We start from the raw sequence: 22,740 nt of genomic DNA, 5'->3' as shown, positions 1-22,740 counted from the left end.
ATCAGTAAACCCTGAATCAGTATTTCACTTCTTACCGTTATACCAGCGCGTAGTATGTTTCCTTCATAAAAAAGCACTTAAGAGACATTTTCTCTGACTATGAGTGAGAAACGTATCCTGAGAAGCAGCACAGGAATAAATGTAGAAACTCCATAAGGGCTTACTCTAAATATAGAAGCTATTTTGATTCTTTAATTTTTAAATTTGTGACTTCATAAACTTCATTAATTGTAATTATTACCATGCTATTTTAAAATTTTATTTATTTGAAAGAGAGAGAGAGTGGAGGCAGGAGGAGGCAGAGGCAGAGGGAGAAGCAGACTCCCCACTGAGCAGGGAGCCCCACATGGGGCTCGATCCCAGGACCACGAGATTATGACCTGAGATGAAGGCAGATGCTTAACCGGCTGAGCCACCCGGGTGCCCCCATGCTATTTTTCATCTGTTTATTTATTTTTTTTAAGATTTTATTTATTTGACAGGGAGAGAGGCAGCGAGAGAGGGAACACAAGCAGGGGGAGGGAGAAGCAGGCTTCCCACTGAGCAGGGAGACTGATGTGGGGCTCTATCCCAGAACGCTGGGATCATGACCTGAGCCGAGGGCAGACACTTAAGACTGAGCCACCCAGGCGCTGCTGTTTTTTCTCTTAACAACAGTTCAGTTATTCCACAGCTAAAATACTCAGACATCAGACTTCATTTTTTTATCTTTGTAGGAGAAAGTCCAACATTTAGACAAAAATATTTATTATTGACCAAAAACTGCAAACTGGAAAACTCTGAATACATTGGATAACAAATGGAAGACTGGTTGGTCTTTGCCCTCAAGAAGAGGAAACAATACAGTAGCAAGTGTATATTAAAATACATTACACAAAGCCTCTGAACTGCATTTTCAAAAGCCACTAAATTATATTTTTTGAATATTTCAGAGCTTAAATCTGTGTTCTTGCAACAATGGGCCTCCCCCATGATGGGGTTTTGCTTCTCAGTGGGATCTGCACTGCATTTCCTTTGTTGGCATTTCTTTATGCCATATTGGCTAAAATTTCCACATTTTTTGTGATGTCCACAACTAGGATGGTACTTTGATTGATTGTTTTTATCATTTTTGTTAATTCTTATTTGCTAATAGAAGCATAAGCATCTTTCTATCTGTGAAGATCTGATTTCCTAGGAAATTCAAGTGTGTAATAGTCTGCACGTACTCAATCCTCTGTGACCGGTAAAGCTGCATTAACAAATAGGAAGCATTACCCTTCCCATCTTGTCACCTTTGTGGCATTTAGATTTGTTGTCCTTAATTCTTGGCCTGTTTGTGAGCTGTGTGAAGGTCTGACTCCACAGCTCACGCAGAACACCCAGGACTTGGTGAGCATGATTCATTTTACTATTTCTTTCCTACTGAATCTCTGTGTTCTATATTTATCCCTCGTGCAACTGGTAACATCACAAAACAATGAAAAACCCTCCATTTTATATCAACAGGTCCTGATTTTTAAAAAAATAAGAATTGTTAGGGGAATATGAATTACCAGTTGGCATCTAAAAATTTTTTAAAAAGTTATCTCAAATAAAGTAGAGATGGTGCTTATTCCAAATATAAGTGCTCTTAGAAATACATTCTGTGACTCTTATTCCCATATATTTAAATTACAATAAACAATTTCATTTCAAGATAAAAGTTCAATTAAGAATCTAAAAACTCTTCACACAGAGCTACTGTTTTCACTCTTGTTTAGGACCCCGCAGGGGGCTTAATCTAGATTTCAAAATCTCACGTTAACATTGAGGTGATCTGTCAAGGTTTTCTCCTCACCTTCCCACAATCATCTTTGCCATTTCCTTTTTTTTTTAAAGTTTTATTTATTTATTTTATTTCAGAGAGAGAGAGAGAGAGAGAACAAGCAGGGGGAGGAGCAGAGGGAGAGAGAGAATTCCAAACAGATGCCCTGCTGAGCGCAGTGCCCCTTGTGGGGCTGGATCTCAGGACGCTGAGATCATGACTTGAGCTAAAACCAAGAGCGAGATGCTTAACCAACCAAGCTACCTAGGCACCCCTCATATGTGCCATTTCTAATGAAGATTGGAAATATCTGAGTTCATCCTAGTCAGTTGCCTTTTCTCCCCTTCCTCACAGTTTCTGGTGTGGTAGCCATTGAGAGATACTCTCTACCTTCCCAGCCCCTCCTGCGGTCTGTGCCCATTGGCTCCTTTAAAACCCAGGCCAAACCTACTATGTTTAAATGCTCTTTAAAATTGGTGTTATCCATAAATTATTTTCAAGAGCATCTTCTCATATTACAGCAATAGGGAAAAAGTCGGTGAGCTCCCTGTTTTGGGACATAACTCATGTCCATCACGCTCTCAAGATCTGGTGCAAGGAAACCAGACAGTCTTCAAGATTGCCTCACCTACTTTCCCTGACTTCTTTACTACCCATCTTCACAAGAATATTCATTTTGTACATTTCTTTCTCTACCACCCCCCCAGTTTTACTGAAACACAATTGACATATGACACTGTGTAAGCTTCAGGTGTACGTGTCGATTTAATGCACTTATATATTGCACAATGATTACCACCGTAGCATTAGCTGATATTGCCATCACATCGCATAATTACCACTGCTTTTTTGTGATGGGACCATTTCAGATGTACTCTCTGGGCAGCTTTCAACTGTGTACCACAGCACAGTGAGCCACAATCACCATGCTGTACCTGAGATTTCCAGAACATATTTGTCTTACAACTGGAAGTTTATAGCCTTTGACCAACATCTCCCTATTTCCCTTACTTTCCAGCTCCTGGCAACCACTATTCTACTCTCTATTTCTATGAGTTCTGCTTTTTTAGGTTCCACATATAAGTGCTATTATACCGCATTTGTCTTTCTCTGTCTGAGTTACTCCACTTAGCACAATGCCCTCAAGGTCCATCCATTTGTCGCAAATGGCAGGATTTCTCATGGCTGGGTAAGATTCCGTTGCATATATATAACATTTCTTTCTGTCAACAAGAGTGCTAACTTTAAATGTCTTTACTCTATCTCAAAATAGATTCATTGAATTTTCAGGCTTTAGTTCATCAGACACAGCCTCCTTATTTTATGCAGTAATGAGGCCCAGATTAATTTTGATCTCTCCAAAACACACGTATAGTACCTAATTCCCTGACCCCTATTTAGTAAGCTTTCCCCTGTACCTCAAGGTTCCAGGTTTCTGATGGTAGACAGTGCAGTGTTGGAATTCTTACATGGAATTAAACACAATACATCTAAAAACCTATTCTGTTTATTAAAAAAATGTATACAGAGTAACGAGCACATTCAAAGGAATGCTCCTTTTTGAGATACATACCTTAGAAAACAGTCTGGGACGTGGACCATCTAGTTCAGTGCTCTTTCCCCAAAGTAACGCTGCCTTCCCAAGAAGTGAAAAAAAACTTGCCAACATGTGGTTTAATTACACTGTGGTTAACTACCAAATAATGCTGGCCCTCAAGCCTGCTTTGTTTCTGTGCAAAGCATGTGTAAAAAGAGAGAGAGAGCTGGAAGGTGAAGATGAAAGGGAGGTGGGAGAGAGATGAGATGAGATTAACAATATTAATAAGAGCAGTTATGGACTCTGCATGCCTGGCGCTGCTCTAAGCACTTTACCTGCATTTAGCGCCAAAAAAATCTCATTAGGTAGATATATCATTATACCCATTTAACTGATGAGGAAACTGAGGCATGGTGGGGTGCTAAATAACTTGTCCAAGATCACAAGCAGTAAGGGTGGGCACCAAGTCACCATCTTAGATATCTGACTCCACAGCTGTGCTCTTAATTGCCATGATATTACATATATACACTATTTTTATGTATTAAAGTATATTGAATAGTCTTTGTGCTTACTTTGTATTTAAGCATTAGGTATGTCAGCGCACAAGATACAGGTATTAATCTCAATGGATTGGAGTAAAGAGATGAGGAATCTAGTAATTTTAATCCAGCTCATAGGGATTTTCTAGCTGAGAGTGAACACAGGCCACCCAGAGGGGGGCTGGTGGTGGGGTGAGGAGGGAAGACTTCTACATCTAAGCTTAACTCTGAAGATGGAGTAGCAGTGAGATGAACCAGTGGAGGCAGAAGGTGTTCTGCACTCAGCAACAATATAGTTTCAAAGGTCTGTGAAGGAACAGAGCGTGGTGCTTTGATAATGGCCTACAAATTATTCAGATGACTGGACTTGTACAGGATCACTTCCTGTCTTGGTCCATAGGCAAAGAACAAAGAGTAAATAAATTGTAGGCCTCTAGAGAGTAGCTCCAATGTTCTTCTGCCTTAGTCACCTTAGAGGTGACAAGTAATGACCTAACTCATGATTTGATTAAATGATCTTTATCTTTAGATTTATCCTGTGTGTGCATTTATTTATATTATATTGGAAGGATATCAAGGTCAAAAACTCTAGTGTGTGTGTGTGTGTGTGTGTGTGTGTGTACGTTTGCTTGCTTTGTTCCAGGAATGATAATTAAGATGAGACTTAGTTCTTGAGTCACTGTGTAAACTTGTCCAGACACATTCTACAATTGAAAGGACTATACTTTTCTTTAAATAGAAGTCAAACATCTTAATTTTGCAAATCTGTCTGATTTGTACAGGTAAGTATGAAGAAATAGTTCACAAGCCCAACAGAGTAAAACCCTTGCCCATTTAAAATACACTTGAAGAATGGGATACATTACTGTCAGAATCAGTGGAATGATTCTCAAACTGCTTCAGGTCAAGTACAGGGCAAGAGGGGCTCAAATAAAAGTCAGCATTCAATCCCCTGCCTTTTCTTTTCTTTTTTTTAAACCATGTCATGTGAGGATGAATTCCACCATAAATTCCAATGAGATGAAATTTTGGATGAATTAAGTACTTGAAAGAACTATTACAATACAAAGTGATTAATGTGAAGGAAACACTACTGAAAATGTGGATTGACTAAAATGCTAAAAGCAAGAAAACCCACAAAAATAAAAACACACCCTTTCAGCAGTTAAAAGGTATTCTTAGTAATAAAGTCTCTTGGTTATTACAAAGTTATTAACACATGTAAAAATGATAGTGGAAAGAAATGAGAATGTGAAAATAATTCAATTCCACAAACACTGGTTACTGTCTATTATAGTGATGATAATGATGTTGAGAATGACCCAAGCTGCCATATATTGAAAACCAGTCACTGGGCTCCATACTTTATATAAATTATCTCATCCAATTTGTACAACAATCTTATGAAATATTTTTTTAATAGTTGAGAAAATTAAAATTGAGCCTTGAGAAGATAATTTGCCAAAGTCTAGCTAGTGACTGTACTGAGAATCAAACTCAGGTCTATTTGACCTCAAAACTAAAGCCAGGCTCTTGAGATCAGTTGAGAGTAAGAATTCTTAGGGGAATAATAGAACCCTATACAGAAGGGGAAAAAAGGACATAGTTGCAGCTACAATCCAAGAGCTGATCCCAGCGCTATGGGGTAGCAGACAAAAGAGCAGTACAAGCTTCCTTAGACTTAGCTCATTCAGAAATGAGAAATATGATTCCGACACAGAGAAGTAGAGCTCAGAACAGAAGAAAACAGGAAGGAAGCTAAAGATAAATGACATTTCTTTGGGCACCTATTTTGTGAGCATGTGGTGGAAGACTTTCTAATGGAGATGGCAGCAGAAGAAACTGGTCCAAGTGATGGCTACCACTGCTGAACTTTCTCAGCCGACTTCTAACTCATTTACCCTGGCCTGCATTTAAGTAGTACAGTACACTGCCTAGTTTTGTAATAATATATTATTTTTGGTGATTAGCTTTATATATATCTCCCCCAACATAATGTGCACACATTGAGAACAGAGACCAAGTCTGTCTTGTTCACCACTGTATCTCCAGCACTTTGTTAATTGCAGTCTGATAGTCATTGATTAATAAATATTTTTGAATAAACGAATGAGTGAGTGAATGAGTGAATGAATGAATGCTTAATCCCTATGCTCTACCACCAGTCACTGTACTAGGTGTCAGGATTTACAGATGTATGACAGTTCTGCCATCTAAAGAACTTCCGGCCCAGTGGAGAGATGACCATGCAATAAATATGATATAGTGCAGTAAGGGCAACAAATTATACGTACAAGTTATAGAAGCAGCAGGGAGGAGGAAATGATAGACAAGTGAAAGCGTAGAGACAAGGATGCAAAGAAGAATTATTTAGTTTCTATTCTGATTCCTTGGTCTCTATCAAGGAGAAAAACCCTCAAACCAGAAAGGGAAGAACAGATATGTTAGTAAGGATTTACATATAAAAAAGAGGTGGGGAGACAGTGAGATAGTACTCAGCTGTTTTATGTAAGAATCCCCAGGTCCAGGCCATTCACGCTCTTGAGCAATGAAAAAGCTTGAAGCTATGGTTGCTCAGTCTAATATGTGTGAAGGTCTATGGAGAAAGGAATCAAAAGATGATCAAAATGGGAGTGAATTGTTCAAAAAAACTCCCCCTAATTCTAGGTAATATTCTAGAAAGGATTATTTAAACGGATGGTCTCTGTACATTTGAAGAAAGAGAGCAGTGACTACTGGAGTTATCGCTGAGCTCACTAAAGAGAGAATGTCCATTTGTCAAATTAAACTCTGTGTAGAACGTCAAGCTGTAAAACAGATAAAAGCGGGAGTAAGGTACAGAGGCCCAACCTCAGGAAATACAACGAGAAAACCACTGATCTAGTCAGGAGATTCTCAGACAAAATTTTTTATATTCTTCACATAGAAGGGCAAAATGCAAACTCATTCATAAGAGTATGGTTGGATACATGAATCTTTAGTTATTTGAACAGTTGAGAATGTCTCTAACAACAGTGACGCTCAGCTCTTTCGCATCAGCGGTGAGGCTGGGAAGGGGGTGTGGCACATACACCAACACGTCTCAGTGGAGGTCAGGGTGGCACCGTGAAAGGGAAAGTCCTCCTTTCCCCTTGAGGATCACTACTCTGAGAGGATATCCTGAACTTGACCCTGTCTTGTTAAATATAATTTTTAAATCATATCTTGGATGAAGACTAAGGGGTGGGCTCATCACATTTGAGGATGACAAGATCAGGTTTATTCAAAGTAAAGAACAAACTTTATTGATCACTTTCTGTATGTCATGTCCGGCACTAAGGAGGATTCTTGCCTGGAGATGGATAAAGTTTTAATTTATATGATGATGCTGATCTGATTGACCCGGGCTTTGTTTTGTTTGCTTGTTTTTGTTGTTGCTCTTTTACTTACTTACTTAATATGAACAAACAAATCGATCAAGGTCCAAAAAGCTACTGTACCTTTAGTGTATATTCAGGGATACAGCATCCACCACTTGGGAGGGGAAAATGTAACACATTCCTATATACTGGAAAGATCCCATCTGGAGTACAATGTCCAGACCAAACATCATATTTTGAGGTAGACATTAAGAAACAGCATTATATCCAGGGGAATCTAACCAGGGTGAAAAGTGCCTTAGGAGGATTAATTGGAAGAACTAAGGATGTGTAATCCTATAGAAAGAAACACATGGAGCCCGTATAACCCACTTGTCAAATATTGGCATATCCATCACCATTGCTTTCAAACACTTGGAGTTTGGAGAACAGGGGCAGGATTTATTCTGTGTGCCTAGAGCGCAGAATTAGGGTCAAAAGATAGAATTAGACGGCAGCATTCTGGTCAACGTAAAGAAGAACTTTCTAACAATTACAGCTGGATAAATAGCATTGGCTCTCTCCAAAAGCAATGTGCTCTGGGTCATCAAAGATGTGCAGCAAGGTTTTGTACTGGACATGGTTTTGTGCTATGAGTTGGGTAGACAATCCAGTCACAAATTCTCTCGCAAACAAAAGAAAAATATTCATATCCTTTTGATATTCAGTCAAATCTTATAGTCTAACTCTTCTGTTCATTAGTTGTTAATTGCAGGTGGCAAATTGGAACCAATTTAATTTTACCCTCAAAGAACCAGGAAGATTTGCTTGTTTTGTCAGCCTTTAAGAATTTCAACAACCTGAATTTATAATATATCTGTTGCTTCTGTACCACCACCAAAGTCACCAGAAAGGATGATAATATCAACATATAAGAAGTATAAACTTCCATATGTTCTGTTATCCTCCCTCTGATTTAGACCACCATTGCTTCTTTTAGTGGTGGCTATTAAGCCAAATGAATCCAACAGTGTGCTGGTAAATACTTAACAATGGTGTCTCTGGAAAAAAAAAAAAAAGTTCTAATATGTTGTGTTTGTCAAGTTCCATGGTGTGAATAATCTCATCATGGCTGATTTCAAGCTACCATTGGGAAGATACATGCCCAATACATTTTAATGAGCAACCTTTGTGAGCTGGGTCTAGCATAGCACTGGCTGCACTCCATAGTTTAATCAGGAAAATCAGTTCGATCGACTTCTCTTGAACCAGAGGATCAATGTATATTGCACAGGAGGAATGTAAATATTTGATTACATATGTTTAGTTGTTCCATTAAAATTAAAATACCAGCAATATTTTGAAAGAACATATTCTTCAATGCTTTGCGTTTGTGCAGGGCTAAAGCCCGGTCTCTCAGCCTCCATCACTATGGTTAGGTGTATTTTTTCTGTACTTGTCAAAATAGGTTGTGCAGATGACATGACAGGTATTTGGCAAATATCAAAGTTTTTCATTTGGTGTTGGAGCAGACCTCCATTTAGGGATACATTCTGGAAGCTCTGGCATTAACTATGCTCTTGAGCAATCTCTCCAGAGTCCAACAGAGAAGTTCTGCAGGGATAAATGGAGTTCAAAAATGCCATGACCAGCAGTCTCTGACCCATCTAATAAAGAACTATACAGTATGATGAAATAGTTAAAGACAAATCCAAAAATTTGGAAACTATAGATTTGAGATAATAACCTATGTCACCCATCTCTCACAAACCCCCAATCCTTCATATCTTCTTGAGCATTTGGGATATTTACCTAGAGGTTAGTAAATCACAAGACTGTTGAAAGGATATAAGGAACAGGGCTGGAGGGGAAGGTGGAGAATTATGTCGCATGAGTGAGTCATTAAGTGAATAAAGCACGACCATAAACATAAAATTTCAAGTGAAGAAAATTTAAATAGAGATTTTTAAAAGGTTGATCATTAAAGGAAGAGTTACCACCTGACAACTCTTGTTTTATGAAGAAAGAGAGCAAACAAGCAACCATCACTCAAGGAATACATACATGACTGAAAAATTGGGAAAACTATATAACTCTGGGAACTAATTTGAAATGGTACAAGAGTGGAGACAGACTCTTGATTTCAGAAAGGAGAAAAAGAACAATCAAGGTTGAAAAAACATTGAGAAAGAGAGCCAGTCAAAGCTGTGAAAGCTAAATTAAATTTCCTAGAACAAGGTAGTAGAATCCAGTAAGATATAACCCAGAGGCAATTGGAATGCCAAGGCTCTTTGGAACATAAATGGCTGCCTAATGCATTTTACAGATACATGCGAAATGGGAATAAAGGCTAATGTAATTGTTCAACAATGTGGTGCAGATGATGAAATCTAAGCACTTAATTTGGAAAAGAGTATAGTATTAAGACGACTGCCTTGATTACTGTGAAGAGTATGACATGTTTGAACGGGCTTGACAGGGAAAGCGGACTCTTCTCTGTAATTCAGAAATCTAAAGCTAGTTATTTCTTCTAGGAACAAGCATTTATTCATTCAGCTTTCTCTACTGATTGTTTTTTGACAACGTTTGGAACACCAGCACTACTAACAAAAAAGACACTTGAATCCCCAAATGGAATTGGATTTGTACTACACATCTAATTGCATATATTATTTCCCAATGTGTCTAACTCATAATTTGATTAAGAGATGGATTACTCAATAAGAAGCCATTTTATAATGAGAAACTAAATTCCTATCCTATTTTGTTTCCAAAATATTTATTATAAGGGAACATCAAGAAGTGGGTAGTGTATGTCTCTGTTTATAAGCTTTCACTAGGAAGGCCCCATCAGAAGGGATGCCATTGCATAAGTGGGTTTTCTATTTGGAACCTACAGAAACACCCTTCAAAGACTTGGAGGCACAGTGGAAAGAGAAACTTCTCCTTACTGTTCTAGGCTGTTGGTTCTCAAATAAGTAAAAGGAAACCACTCGGTTCCGTGTCCAGTGAGTTTTCTGTAGTGTTGTATCTGGTCTCCGTGGGGAGGGCTTTGGAAGGTGTTTGTCTTGTCAGATGCTGCCTTCTCTCTTCTTACTCAATAGATAGTTCACTGCCACTCACAGAGGACCACCTCCAGTCAAAGCCAAAGTGGAGAAGTTTGTAACACTCCTTGCTTTCCTCTTTTGACCCCTCTCTCTGCCAGTGACACTCCTGCTGCCCCAGTCAAAATAATGGAATCAAGTTAGCTATGTTTATTTTATTCCTTATTCTAGAGGTATTAATATTTCAAGACAAATGTTACATTAAAAGTGAAATTTCAATTATCCAAGTGATTATTTTTGGATAGCTAATGTTTTTGGATAGCTAAGTTTAGATTTTGGATAGCTAAACCTTAGACAAGTATAGTCAATGATATTTTAAAAATCATAAAAGTTAATATACTAGAGGAATTGTAATTAAAATATACAACTCTTTTTTCATTTGGCCTTCTTGGATTTTTTTTTTTTTTTTTAGCAAACTGGTCCACATTGCTGTGATCTTTTAAGTTTGTGTGATATCTTTCTAAGTTTTTAAATATTTTCAGTACAGCGAGGCTAAGATCAGATAGCCTTAGAATCCCATTATCTTTTTGCTTGGTATTCATTTGAAAGGAGCAATGATATCCAAATGTCTTCTGTTTATATCTTCACCAACAGGGAAAGTTGCATGTTTTCACTTATCAGTGACAAACTAAGCCATGACACCCACTCGAATGACTGCCTCTCCAACTTCCAACACTAAGCACAATAAAAAAAAAAAAAAAGATGAATCAATAGGAGAATGCTTTTTTGGGCTCTTCTTCTCTTCTTCAGCTTATTAAAGAAAAAGCATAAAAGTAGCTGAATACAAATTATAGTATCGTAATATATTACTGCCTGATATGGAAGGTTCCTATAGGTGTGCGGTTCTTCCTAACATTCATCACATGTATAATGTGCCTCAAAGTTCACCACAATAAATCTTTTGGTTCTCAGATAGAATTATAGTCTCCCAGCTGTTAAAAACCACTGCACACAGTACCAAACCCCAGAAAGGTACGACTCCCTATAGGTACAGAGATTGTCTTTCCCAATGCCTAGGGGGGATAATCAATTAATTTTAGAATAGGAAGTAACAGGATAATATAACCAGTTTTCTATTGAGTGAGTCAGTGTTTAACATCATTGTGCTTCTTTTTCTTCAGCACACATGGTCTCATAATTTACCTATCCCACTGGGTCTTTGTTAAGATTAAATTGAATAAAGTTTACAGAATGCCTGGCAAATAAAAAATCACTTAATGAATGGCAGCCATTCCTATTGTTCTGCCAATATTTGAGTTTGGAGAATGACTTTATTCTTTGAGTAGAGCGTAGAGCTGGTTTAGAGTGGGTTAGAAAGGCAGAGGGTGGATTTCGGAAGCAAATCTAAGAATAATTATTAAGTTAAGCTATATGCAAAGCAATCATGAAAAACAACAATAAGAGTGGATTGCTACCAAAAAAATTTTAAGAGACTTCCAATGACATTTGTCAAAAATACACCAAAAGAAATATGAGACATGCTCTAGGCTAGGTTGTGCCTAGCTTAATTTAAGCAACTGCCTTCTTATATGGTTGGGAACAAGGCAGATACATAAATTGCAAGATACATAAAAACAAGGTATTTTAAAACACACAGCACACCTCTGCTGCCTGACTTTATACTGGGAACTAAATTTAGAGGTAACACAGGTGTGTTTATTGGTGCTTTAGCTATTTAGTAAGAGGCTCTTTATGTTAAGTATCCTGAATTACCTAAAAAACATTTCCTTTTTCAGTAGATAATGATGGGAGAGCATTTCCTATATATTAAGAGGCTGATGGATCAGTACAGATTTAAAGACTGTCTTTGGATGATGAAAAACATTTTCTGAGCTGTGTTTCTCTCCACTTCATCTCTCATGTGGCCTGGACACCTCCTTGACATCTCTTTAGTAACTCAAAAGGCTCTCCAAAATCAGTTATGTTCAAAAATAATCTCATTATCTATCCCTTCCCTTCCAATCCCAGGCCTAACCTGCTCCTTTTCCTGAATTCCTTGCCATAGCCTCCTCAGAGATAAAGGTATCATTACCCACAACCTGTTCAGTGTTATAAGCCAGAAGTTTAGGAGTCATTGTTGACCATACCTCTCCTTTCCTTTCAAATCCAGCCTGTCATCAGGAACTGTTGATTTTACTTCCTAAACTTGTCCCTCTGTCCATTTCTCTTCATCCCCCCCTCCCCTACCATCGTCTGTCTAACTTCCCATCATCTCTCTCCTGGTTTACTGTGGTAGCTTCTTAACTGGTCTAACACTGTATGCTCCTCTACCAGCATGGCGGCTCTTACCCCAAAATTATTCTCACATCATAGCATGAACCCGATTATATTATTCCACCCCATGCTCAAACTCTTGGATGACTTTTGAGGTTCTTAGGAGGAAGAGAAAAAAAAATGCCTTAACATGATCTACAAACCCCATCCTGCCTTCTTCACATATAATCTACTTCATGAATCACCTATTCTTTTTGTCTCTGCTCCAGCCACCCTAGCCCTTGTGTGCTCACTGTGCTTCCCCTAGCACAAGGCAGTTCTGGCTCTTCCCACTACCTGAACCACTCCTGCCAACCCTTTGGCTTAGTTATCTGTTCAAATTTCAGTTCAGTCATCATTTCCTTGAGGAAACCTTCCTTCACCTCTGGACCATACCAGTGTTCTGTTTCATACTTTCATAGCCCCTTGCAACTCTCGTTTATAGCACCTAATGAAGCTATGATTTGATTTTGTCTACATGATTGATATTTTTCTTTCCTATTACTAAGAAAGTTCCAGGAGACAGGGACCACATTTTGATACCAGTTGGCCCAACCCAAGCATAGGGTCTATGACCTGGAAGTACTCAATAACAAATATTTACTGAATGAATAAATAAATGATGTCAGGTGAGTTTTCCACATTGCTTTCAGTGAAGACACTTTACTGTTTTTGCTTAAAAGAAAAAAAAAAAAAAGCCTTAGCAGGCAGTCTGTTGTGTAAAATGTCCAGTTTGGTCAAATGTGAAAATGGTTAATTCAACCAAATCAAAGTAAGGATATGAAGTTTTGCAAAAAGTAAGTTCCTAAAGCTTTTTTTACCTTTAGCTTTAAAGAGTTCAGCTTTTCCTCCCTGAGGTGTTCTCTCAACATCTCCCGGTGGAGCCGCTCTTGTTCTCTTGCAAATTCACCAAGAGTGTACTGGCGCACGCTGTTATGGCGGCTGGACATGCCCAAGGTGCTGCCCCCTTGACTGGGCACACTCGTGAAGCCTTGCCTCCTGGTGAAGTAGTACACGGTGACACAACTGAAATGCACATTCTTTGTCCTTAGCCTCTTCTCTCTTTTGAGGATGGAGGAAGCTGAAAGAGAAGGAACAATTCAGTGAACACCCAGGGCAGCAGTTTTCAGATGAGGTGAAGAATTAGAAAGTGCCATTTGATGATATTGAATCTACGGTCAACCCTTTTTGACTAGGAGACACAAAAAATGTTATATCTGAGAGCTGGCGCAGATTTCTATTTCCTTTCTTAAATTTTCTTCTAGCTGTAGTGGAGTAGACTTTTAAGTCCTCTATAATTGCAGTCTAAGCAAACATATAGGAAAGTTGCCAATAGTCTATGAGTCAGTGGCAGGGTTTAATTTTATTTCCCCTAACGTCTTAAGTTTTGGCTTAATGGTTTTCACATGAGTGGCATCATACTCTGATCAGAAAAGACACACTACAGACTCTTATATTCTGGATCTTATTTTGGTATCGAGGGCACTTGGCATAGAAAAATGTCTATTTACAAATTTTAGAAATTTTCAAAAAGCAATAAAAACTCACAAAAAAGGCTCAGTGGCACTGTTTAGATATTTTTACAATCTAAATATAACAAAGCTTTCATCTGATAAGAACCACACTTAAATAGCATTACAGACAGTGAGATTTTAATACAAGTATACACTGAGACAATTGAAGATGGTCATGAAATACGTCAGAACCTTTATTATTAGTTACAGGGACACCAAGATGCATTGAACATCCTGGAAGTTTGAAATACACGCTGTAGTTGAGGAAAAGAGAGCCACACATTATAAACATGAAATTTTTGGAGTTGGAAGACATGCTAGACATCATCTAACCCAGTTCTTCTATTTTATAAAGTAGTCCAGACTTGCAGGATTTGAGTGGGTTTTTTCAACACAGGTAGTTAGTGGCAAAGCTAAACTTAAACCTAAGAGCCCCCAATCTGATGCCGTATTATATGACGCTTCTCCATTGGGGAAGGTAAAGTACCCCGAATTGAGGAGAATGCTCTTATGGGTCATTTTTCCCACCACTGCCACCAGTATGTTGAAGTTCTAGCCCTCAATACCCCAGGCTGTAACCTTATTAGGGAACAAAGTCTTTATACAAATGATTAGTTGAGATGAGGTTGTTAGGGTGGGTCCTAATCCAGTACAACTGGTGTCCATATAAAAAGGGAAAATTTAAACACACATGCATAGAAGGATGATGTAAAGAGACAAAGGGAGAAGTCCATGTGAAGACAGAAACAGATTGGGAGTGTGCTGCAGAAAGCTATGCAATGCCTAGGGCTACCAGAACCTGGAAATGCAAGGAAAGCTACAGCTTTCCAAGAGAGCACGGTTCTGCTAACGTGTTGATTACAATCTAGTCTCCAGAACTGTGGGATAAGAAATTTCTGTGGTGCTAAGCCACTGAGTTAGTGGTACTTTGTTTCTAAACTAACATGCATGTTCAAGTAGAAAAACAGAAACAATAAATAGAGGAAAAATCCTTGGATAGCAACAAGTAATATAAGCTAACATTTATGGAGAGCTTCCCAAGTGCTGCATCATGTAAAGAATTTTACATGAATCATCTCATTTTATCCTTACATCTCCTTGGGTTGGTATTACCCATGTCTCCATTTAAGGAAACCAAGTCATCAAAAGTTAAATAACATTGTCAAAGTCACGTAACCAGTAGTGAAGCTGGAATTCATTATTCCAGGATGCAGGCTCTTAACCACCATGTCACAGAGAGAGCTGAAGCCCCCCTAAGGGAGTTGAACAAGGCTAAGACTTGGGGTTATACTCCTTCTGGTAGATGTCAACTGCTGCTGCCGTCAAAGAGGATTTTGATTTAGAGGGCTATATAAGCAATGAGAGAAAAGAAACTACAATACCACTTTGAATTTGTATAAGAATCTTCTTCCAAGTTCCTTTGTCTCATATCCCCCCACGTCACAAAGCATTCCAAACAAATACAGAGAGGGCTATTATGATTCATCTCATTTCATGAATTGGTTTATTCAATAACTATAAACCAAGGACCTACTATGTGCCAGGAACTTTCTAGATGATTGGATATATTGATGAAAAAAAGAGATGGTGATTCCTGCCCACATGCAGCTTCCATTTCCAGTGATGAGAAACTCAGAATGAACAGACTCAGAAGTTTACAGAGTTAAGAGAAATATGACATTTGGGCAAGAATTTCATTTTCCCAACTTCTTCTCTTCTCTACTGTTTTACTTCTCCAGAGGAGATTGCCAGAAAGTAAAGGCTTTCAAACATGTACACAATTTTCCCATTTTATTTATGTATATGTTCACTGCACATACTTGTACTCCTGGCAGCAGAGACAATTTTCAACTTTGATTTAAAAGCTCTGATCTGCTTCATAACGATATGTTTAAATCATCTCAAAACAGGGAAGAATTTGTCAAAATGTAAAAGATTACCATAGAAAGAAAAATTCAACAACCTGCCTAGTAATCTGCCACCCTATCAGACAAACTCATCCGTCACCACCTTATAGCAGGCAAGAGCCTCTGGTTTTGGGGTGATAAGCTTCAACCTTTTCACTCTTGATATCATAGAATGATGCCCTTAAGATATTGCCTTTCAAGGCCATGACTTTACAGTTTAAAAAAAAAAAAAGATTTTAATGAACTCATTTAAAATAATTATAAAAACCTCTCATGATTTTATTACTTATTTTTTAGACAATTCATGGTAGTCTAGACAAATTTTCTTTTTAACATTTATTTAGATTTGTACCTGTACTTTTAGATTATAAGAATTCTTCAATCTTCTGGATGAACCTATTGTGATATGAATCTACTATTTCCTAAAAAGTCAGATTACCTTTTCCCAAAAGACAGTTTAGAGAAAATTTTCTAAGGCTTTGAGGATAACGATAGTGGCATACTGTCGAGTCCCTTCCCCTGGGCTCTTGGCATTGCTAACATGGTCAAAGTGTGTTAGGATTGGATTGGTGTCAGTTCCTATCCACGAGGGTTTATAATTCAAACCTGTGCTTATCCTTGTCCTAGAATTTGCATATTATAAATAGCACCATAAGAACAATGACTGAAATGCCTATGGAATATATTCAAAAGGAAACCTTTGAAATACTATAAGATTATCCTTGTGGGAGATATTTTAAATGTGGCTTTCCTGAATATAGGAGCCACCCACGTCTCTCTTCTGATGATTGAATCGGAGCACTAGAATGTGCCTTTAAGGGCTATCTCCTGCCTCCAGGCCCCAATTTGACAAACATCACAAAATGAAGTCATAAAAAAGAGTCTGTGTTCTTCAAGCTTGGGAAAAGCAGGCCAAATTCACTCAGCACATCTGCCTTAGGGAATCTGAAACCTCTCTCATATGCCTACCTAGTAATCTGTGCCATTTGCAGAGGGATTGAACTCTACTTTGTGTCTCTATAGAGTTCACAATTTACTTTACCACTGTGAGGTCAAAGAGCAAGTAGAAAAAGGGTGAAGGTGTCTTTCACTACTTCTTTGAAAAAATTAGTCTATTTTCATACATGATACTAATTTTTCATGTCTTTCATTCCAATTTCTTTTATCCCATTCACAGTTACCACTCTGAAGTGGAAGTGTCTAAATGCAACAGTACTACGTATACTGCTCAGGACACAGTTCCTGAGAACACCATTGTGGTGCCATGGTTCCCATCAGGATCCACTGGTGTTACTGTAAAATGATCACATATTATGGAGATAATATCGAACTTGGTAAACTAAAGGCCTAAAGACCACAGAGTGACTGATGTTGGTTATACGCAGAATATAGCCTTGCTAAAATAATGCTTTAGAAGTGAATGGAGAAGAGAATTGAGAAACTGCCTAATTCACAATGCCAGGATAAGAATGTAAGTAGATAAAATAATCTGTGCCATAAATTATATAAAGAGTTCATGAGCAGAGTGGATTAGAAATGGAAGCCAAAAGCAAAAGTTGGACATGTGTTTCCAAGACCATCCAGAGAAGCCAGTGCTTTGATGAGACAAATATTCTGAATATTCTGATCCAATAGAGATGAATATATCAAGGTATCATAGTTGAATCAAAATAAGCTCTACGAAAATTCATCTGACTTTGCTCCACTTTCACCCTCATAAACCAACCTGTTCATACAACTTGGAATACATTTTCAGATCAACAAAACTCTCTAGTTGACTCATTAATTTGATCTCTTGCTGAAAATAATCAAATTTGTTTCAGATGTATAAGTCAGTCATTTCTGAATGTGGTTAGTATGTGTCATTCCGTCTGAGATTGTGTTCTCAGCATGCAAGAGACCATCCTGTGTCTGGGCCTGTAAAACTGAAGACCAGATCTCAGTCCACGGATGCCACATAGCGCAGCACTCTGGAGCAGCAAGCCAGTTACCCTCTCAAGGCACTTGTTCTTTTTAGTGTCAACAACTATCAGCAAGGCACTGGCATAGCCAGAAAGGCAGAGAGTGGTAAACAGAGCTATGTTTTTTGGCACTAAATTTAGTACATAGAATTTGAAAGTTTGTGGTCCAGTCTGATGTTGAACAAGGGACAAATTATGGAAAATATGAATTCTACCATTTGGGTCTCAAGTCAATAATATACTTCTCTCTCCTATGCACCATGCTCAAAAGGAAAATGTCAGATTATTTGTAAGTCTATATTTTATTTTTCATTTATTTGGGGGAAATTTAGCCTAAGCAAAATGAGATTACTGAAATTAACTTGTTTATCTGGTAAATCTTGGGCAATAAAAACTCTTGTTTTTTAAAACATACACACCAAATTAATCAGGGGCCCTGGAGGTGTGCATGCGGCTTTTACCTTTTGAAGAACAAATCAGGATCAAATCTGTTATGAAGTCATGAAGCCTAGTTTACAAACAGAAAATCCAGTTTCACCAGAAAGTATTTTGTATAAAAATTAACCTAATAGTTCAGCTATTACATCAATTTCCAAAGGTTAAAGTCATTAAGATTAAAACAAAGTATGTCCCTAATCTTTACAAGTGACTTCTGCAAATGGCCTGTGAACATATTCTCATGTCTTCTCCAGCTTGACATGATTGTCCAGGTTGACCCCTCTTGAGTAGGTGTCAACCACATGGTCTCAAATTCTAACCACAAGAGTGAAAACAGATCCAGCATCCAAGAAATACAGGAGTAGTTTCTTTGAAAACGAAGCCTAGTTTGCTATTAAAAGCAATCCTTCCTTGTTCTAATTCTCCCCTTTTATTCTTTTAAGTTATATCCTCAAGTTTCCTGAATATACTTGCCCCAGTCACATCTTTCATTATTTTGCCCAAGTAAGGTATTTAGGGCAGTAGTAAATCATTCTAGTGGGAGAAATTCCACAGGATTGATAATAAGGAAATATCTTGGGGCATGAGTGAATGAGAGGCAAGACAAAAATAAAGAGTAATTGGGGATATTTTCTTTCTGACCACAAACAAAATCCAAATTACCTTAAGGATGGAATGTAAAGCGATCTATTATCTATGGCTAAATTGTTATTGTGTACTCAGCATGTTATTTTATACTCAGTTACAAAGGGTAAAAAACGCATACACACAGTCACAAACAAAAGAAAGAGAAACTCCCAAACAACTAGACAGACAATACTGGGGTCTACCTAATATTTTAGAATTGAAGTGCTTTGCATTTCCAAAAAAGTAATCAGAATTGAGACAGAATCAATAAATGTAAGAAAATGTCAGAATCCTCCAAATAGATGGCAAATCAGGGTTCCCTCCCCCCTTGTATTACTGCCCTTTTACTCTGAAATAGCATTCAAAAACAAAAATCAAGGAGAAATAGCTCCCACTTACAGGGATGCTCGTGATGTCAAATCCAAGTTTGTATTTGGCTCCCTACAGTGTGAATGATAGCTCCAAATGCTTTTAAAATTGTAGCACATCTCTCTCCTGAGGCTCTAAATGTCACTCTTCCCCATCTCAAACCAACCAAACAACTGTGTGCTAGTAAAGGGGCAAACAGACTTGCACCATATAAAATATGATAAGAACCAGTCATCATTCTGATTTCAGTCCTTCTGTAGAGGAGGAATAGTTTTATAATTCTTAGGCAAGATTAGGTCATTTAATCATTTAGCTACACATATTTTCCATTTTAATATTAAGTTGAAAATATTCACAATGGATTGCCCTCAAGACTGATCAAGTCTATTGTGAATTGCAGCTTCTAAGTGAAAAAATTCAAGATGACACCCTTTTGTTTAAGTCACCAGTTTGCAAAAACAAAACAAAACAAAACCCTTCTCATCTAAGACTGTGTGCAGTAAGTATTCTATCAATTCTATCAAGATACGTCCAAATACTGCACATGCAATTAAACAAAACAAAATCAGCAAAAATAGAAATAATATAAAAAGATGACCCTTGAGGCTGGATGACTAAAGCTTTGTTTTGGATCATGAACATGCACGTCACGTCGTCATCCATTCACTCTGTCGGCTACGTCCACACAAGCAAGCGAGAGAAATGCACACAGGGGACGAACTCTCTCCTGAGCCTCTCCAGACAGCTCCAGCCCATGCAGCTCAGACGCTGCACGCTGGATTTGACATTATAGGGGTGCTTTAATAGCATAATCATCTATTTGCAATTCTCAGCTTAGAAAAAAAGAGAAGATTTACCACCCAAGGTTTTGATGTGAATTCAGAAAGCTGCATGCAAAAAATTAGTCTAAGTATAAACTTTGACCTCTCAGCTTTGATGTCATAAATAATTAAAATGATTAACTCCCAAAGAATGATCATTTTTCAGAACTAGCTATTTTTCATGCACACATTTCTATTTTATTAAAGATGTCCCCTGCACTTTCCCCTTAATTCTTGGGAATAAAAGAAAGGAGGGGGGAAGGAATCATTTGTTCTCATATGTATTAAGATAGAAGGACTAAATACTGTATTTTAAAGTTATAAAATTGAAATTGAAAAATTGAAGGGTCAAAAAAAATTTTTTTTGAAGAGTTTTTATTTATTTATTTAACAGAGAGAAAGACAGCCAGTGAGAGAGGGAACACAGCAGGGAGAGCGGAGAGGAAGCAGCAGGCTCCCAGCGGAGGAGCCCGATGCAGGGCTTGATCCCAGGACCCTGGGATCAGGCCCTGAGCCGAAGGCAGACGCTTAACAACTGAGCCACCCAGGCGCCCCGAAGGGTCAAAAATTTTAAAAAGAAATCATGTTCTCTTTTGTATAAAAAATCTTAATATATAATTGACGTAACATTGACCCTCATCCCACTTGTATTAATTTGGCATTCTACTGCAAATGTGTTATGACCGCAGAGTGCCCTAGCCATCACCAGAAAATGTGACTGATATTGGGGATGGTGAATTGCCAAACTAAAACAAATTTAGATCAAACAATAGATGAAATAAGACCACTAACGGAATGATTTACTGATTTTCATTCTAATTTTCCTTTTTTGTCAATTCATCCGTAAATTTACAGTGACTAGTATCATGAATTTTGCGGTTTGATGTGCAGTCTTCCTTCTGGTTCCATTTTGTCTTTATGTAAGGCATCATTTAAATAAAATTTATAAGTTCGAATCCTTCTATATAATATTCGAAACAAAATGTAATATGATAAGGTTTTGTTAAATCTAGGCCCTGCATTCCACTCACTTTTGCCCAGAGCAGACTGGAAATGGGGACGTTTTCTCCCCTGGTCCACATATTCATCTAGCCATCAGACACTGTTACTGGTTAGAGCTTTTTTAAAAAAATTTTGACCAGATCAATTCTTTTCTCTTTTCACATTATGTACATTTCCTTAGATAATACTAACGTTTTCCAAGGAACCTTGAAGATCTCTACAGAGTCCATGTTAAAATTTGCACGTGAAACATATGGAACATACATGGTTATGGAGGTATTTATTTGTCTTCACATTTTTATTTTATTTTATTTATTTTTTATTTTTTTAAAGATTTTATTTATTTATGTGACAGAGAGACAGCCAGCGAGAGAGGGAACACAGCAGGGGAGAGGGAGAGGAAGAAGCAGGCTCATAGCGGAAGAGCCCGATGTGGGACTCGATCCCGGAACGGCAGGATCACACCCTGAGCCGAAGGCAGACGCTTAACGACTGCGCTACCCAGGAGCCCCTGTCTTCCCATTTCTAAAGGATATTTCTTGATCGTAAGCATGTCATATTGCTCATGAATTAGAGAAAACATTATCCTGTCCTGGAACATGGAAAATAATACATTGTTAAATAATGTAATCAATTAAAAATCTGAATGCTAATAATTGCTAAGATCCATTGTACAGATTACATCCATGAGCATCTGCATTTCTCAGTTCCTCCATTAATATTTTCAGAATTATGTTTATCTACCTCCTAGGAATATTACCAGGAATAATTACCTTTGTAAAAAGCCTTAAGAATCACAGACGGAAAACATTACATATGCAGAGTACTACCTTGGTGATGCCGTTAAACTAAATAAAAAGAGTATTCCTTCATTATCAGTGAGAAAATAAGGACCACCTACTTCCCAGCTTGTTTCCTTAATTTCTCATATGTGCAATTAAATCCTAAAACTTCATGCTTAAGAAACCCATTTCACTACTACTAAAGTAGGAGCCATTTCTAAAATATATATACTTATACTCTCATTTTATTAAAATCTCAACGTGGATACCATCTTAAGACCATAGTGTTTCTTATTGGGGAAAAAGGTAGTCGTTACTACACATAAATAATCGTAGCTCTGGCTGCAGTCCAAGATGTAAGCACTTTCCTCAGCTGTCTCAGCAATTCTCCCGATGTCAAAGACACATTAAAATAAATGGGAACCATATGGCTCCGCAGCAGAATACCCGTACTCTAACAACCGAGAGGGCAATGCAATTCATTACCACCATCGGAGAAATATTTGGGGGACATGGAATATCTCAATGCAAAATAAAGCTGCATGAGGCAGGCCATTTGATTAAAATTCACACACAATGACAGAGGAGACATTTGCTGTTCTTCGGCTCTACTAACCTGTTCTGCCGCTTTTTACATTTTCTCAATACCAAGAGCCTCTCCTGTTAGAAGAATTAAACAGCACTTTCCACCTGCTCAATGACTTTCCCACACAGTATCTCATCTGGTCCAACAATACAGCCCCATCAAGCCTAATATAT

The 22,740-nt window shown here is 37.9% G+C and overlaps 1 protein-coding gene across 1 annotated transcript in view; it reads right to left on the bottom strand.

The window, feature by feature from the left end:
• The window catches only part of CSRNP3 (cysteine and serine rich nuclear protein 3), a 70,658-nt gene that overhangs the window by 5,779 nt on the left and 42,139 nt on the right, over positions 1–22,740 (bottom strand). Inside the window, exon 2 of the mRNA XM_026492640.4 lies at positions 13,382–13,641. Within this exon, the coding sequence (XP_026348425.2) occupies positions 13,382–13,641 (260 nt within the window). The remainder of the gene's footprint in view (positions 1–13,381; positions 13,642–22,740) is intronic.

Source organism: Ursus arctos, unplaced genomic scaffold (assembly GCF_023065955.2).
Source record: "Ursus arctos isolate Adak ecotype North America unplaced genomic scaffold, UrsArc2.0 scaffold_1, whole genome shotgun sequence".
Lineage (NCBI taxonomy): Eukaryota > Metazoa > Chordata > Mammalia > Carnivora > Ursidae > Ursus > Ursus arctos.
The sequence above is the reverse complement of the archived record's forward strand: the minus strand, read 5'-3'. Positions and strand labels throughout refer to the sequence as shown.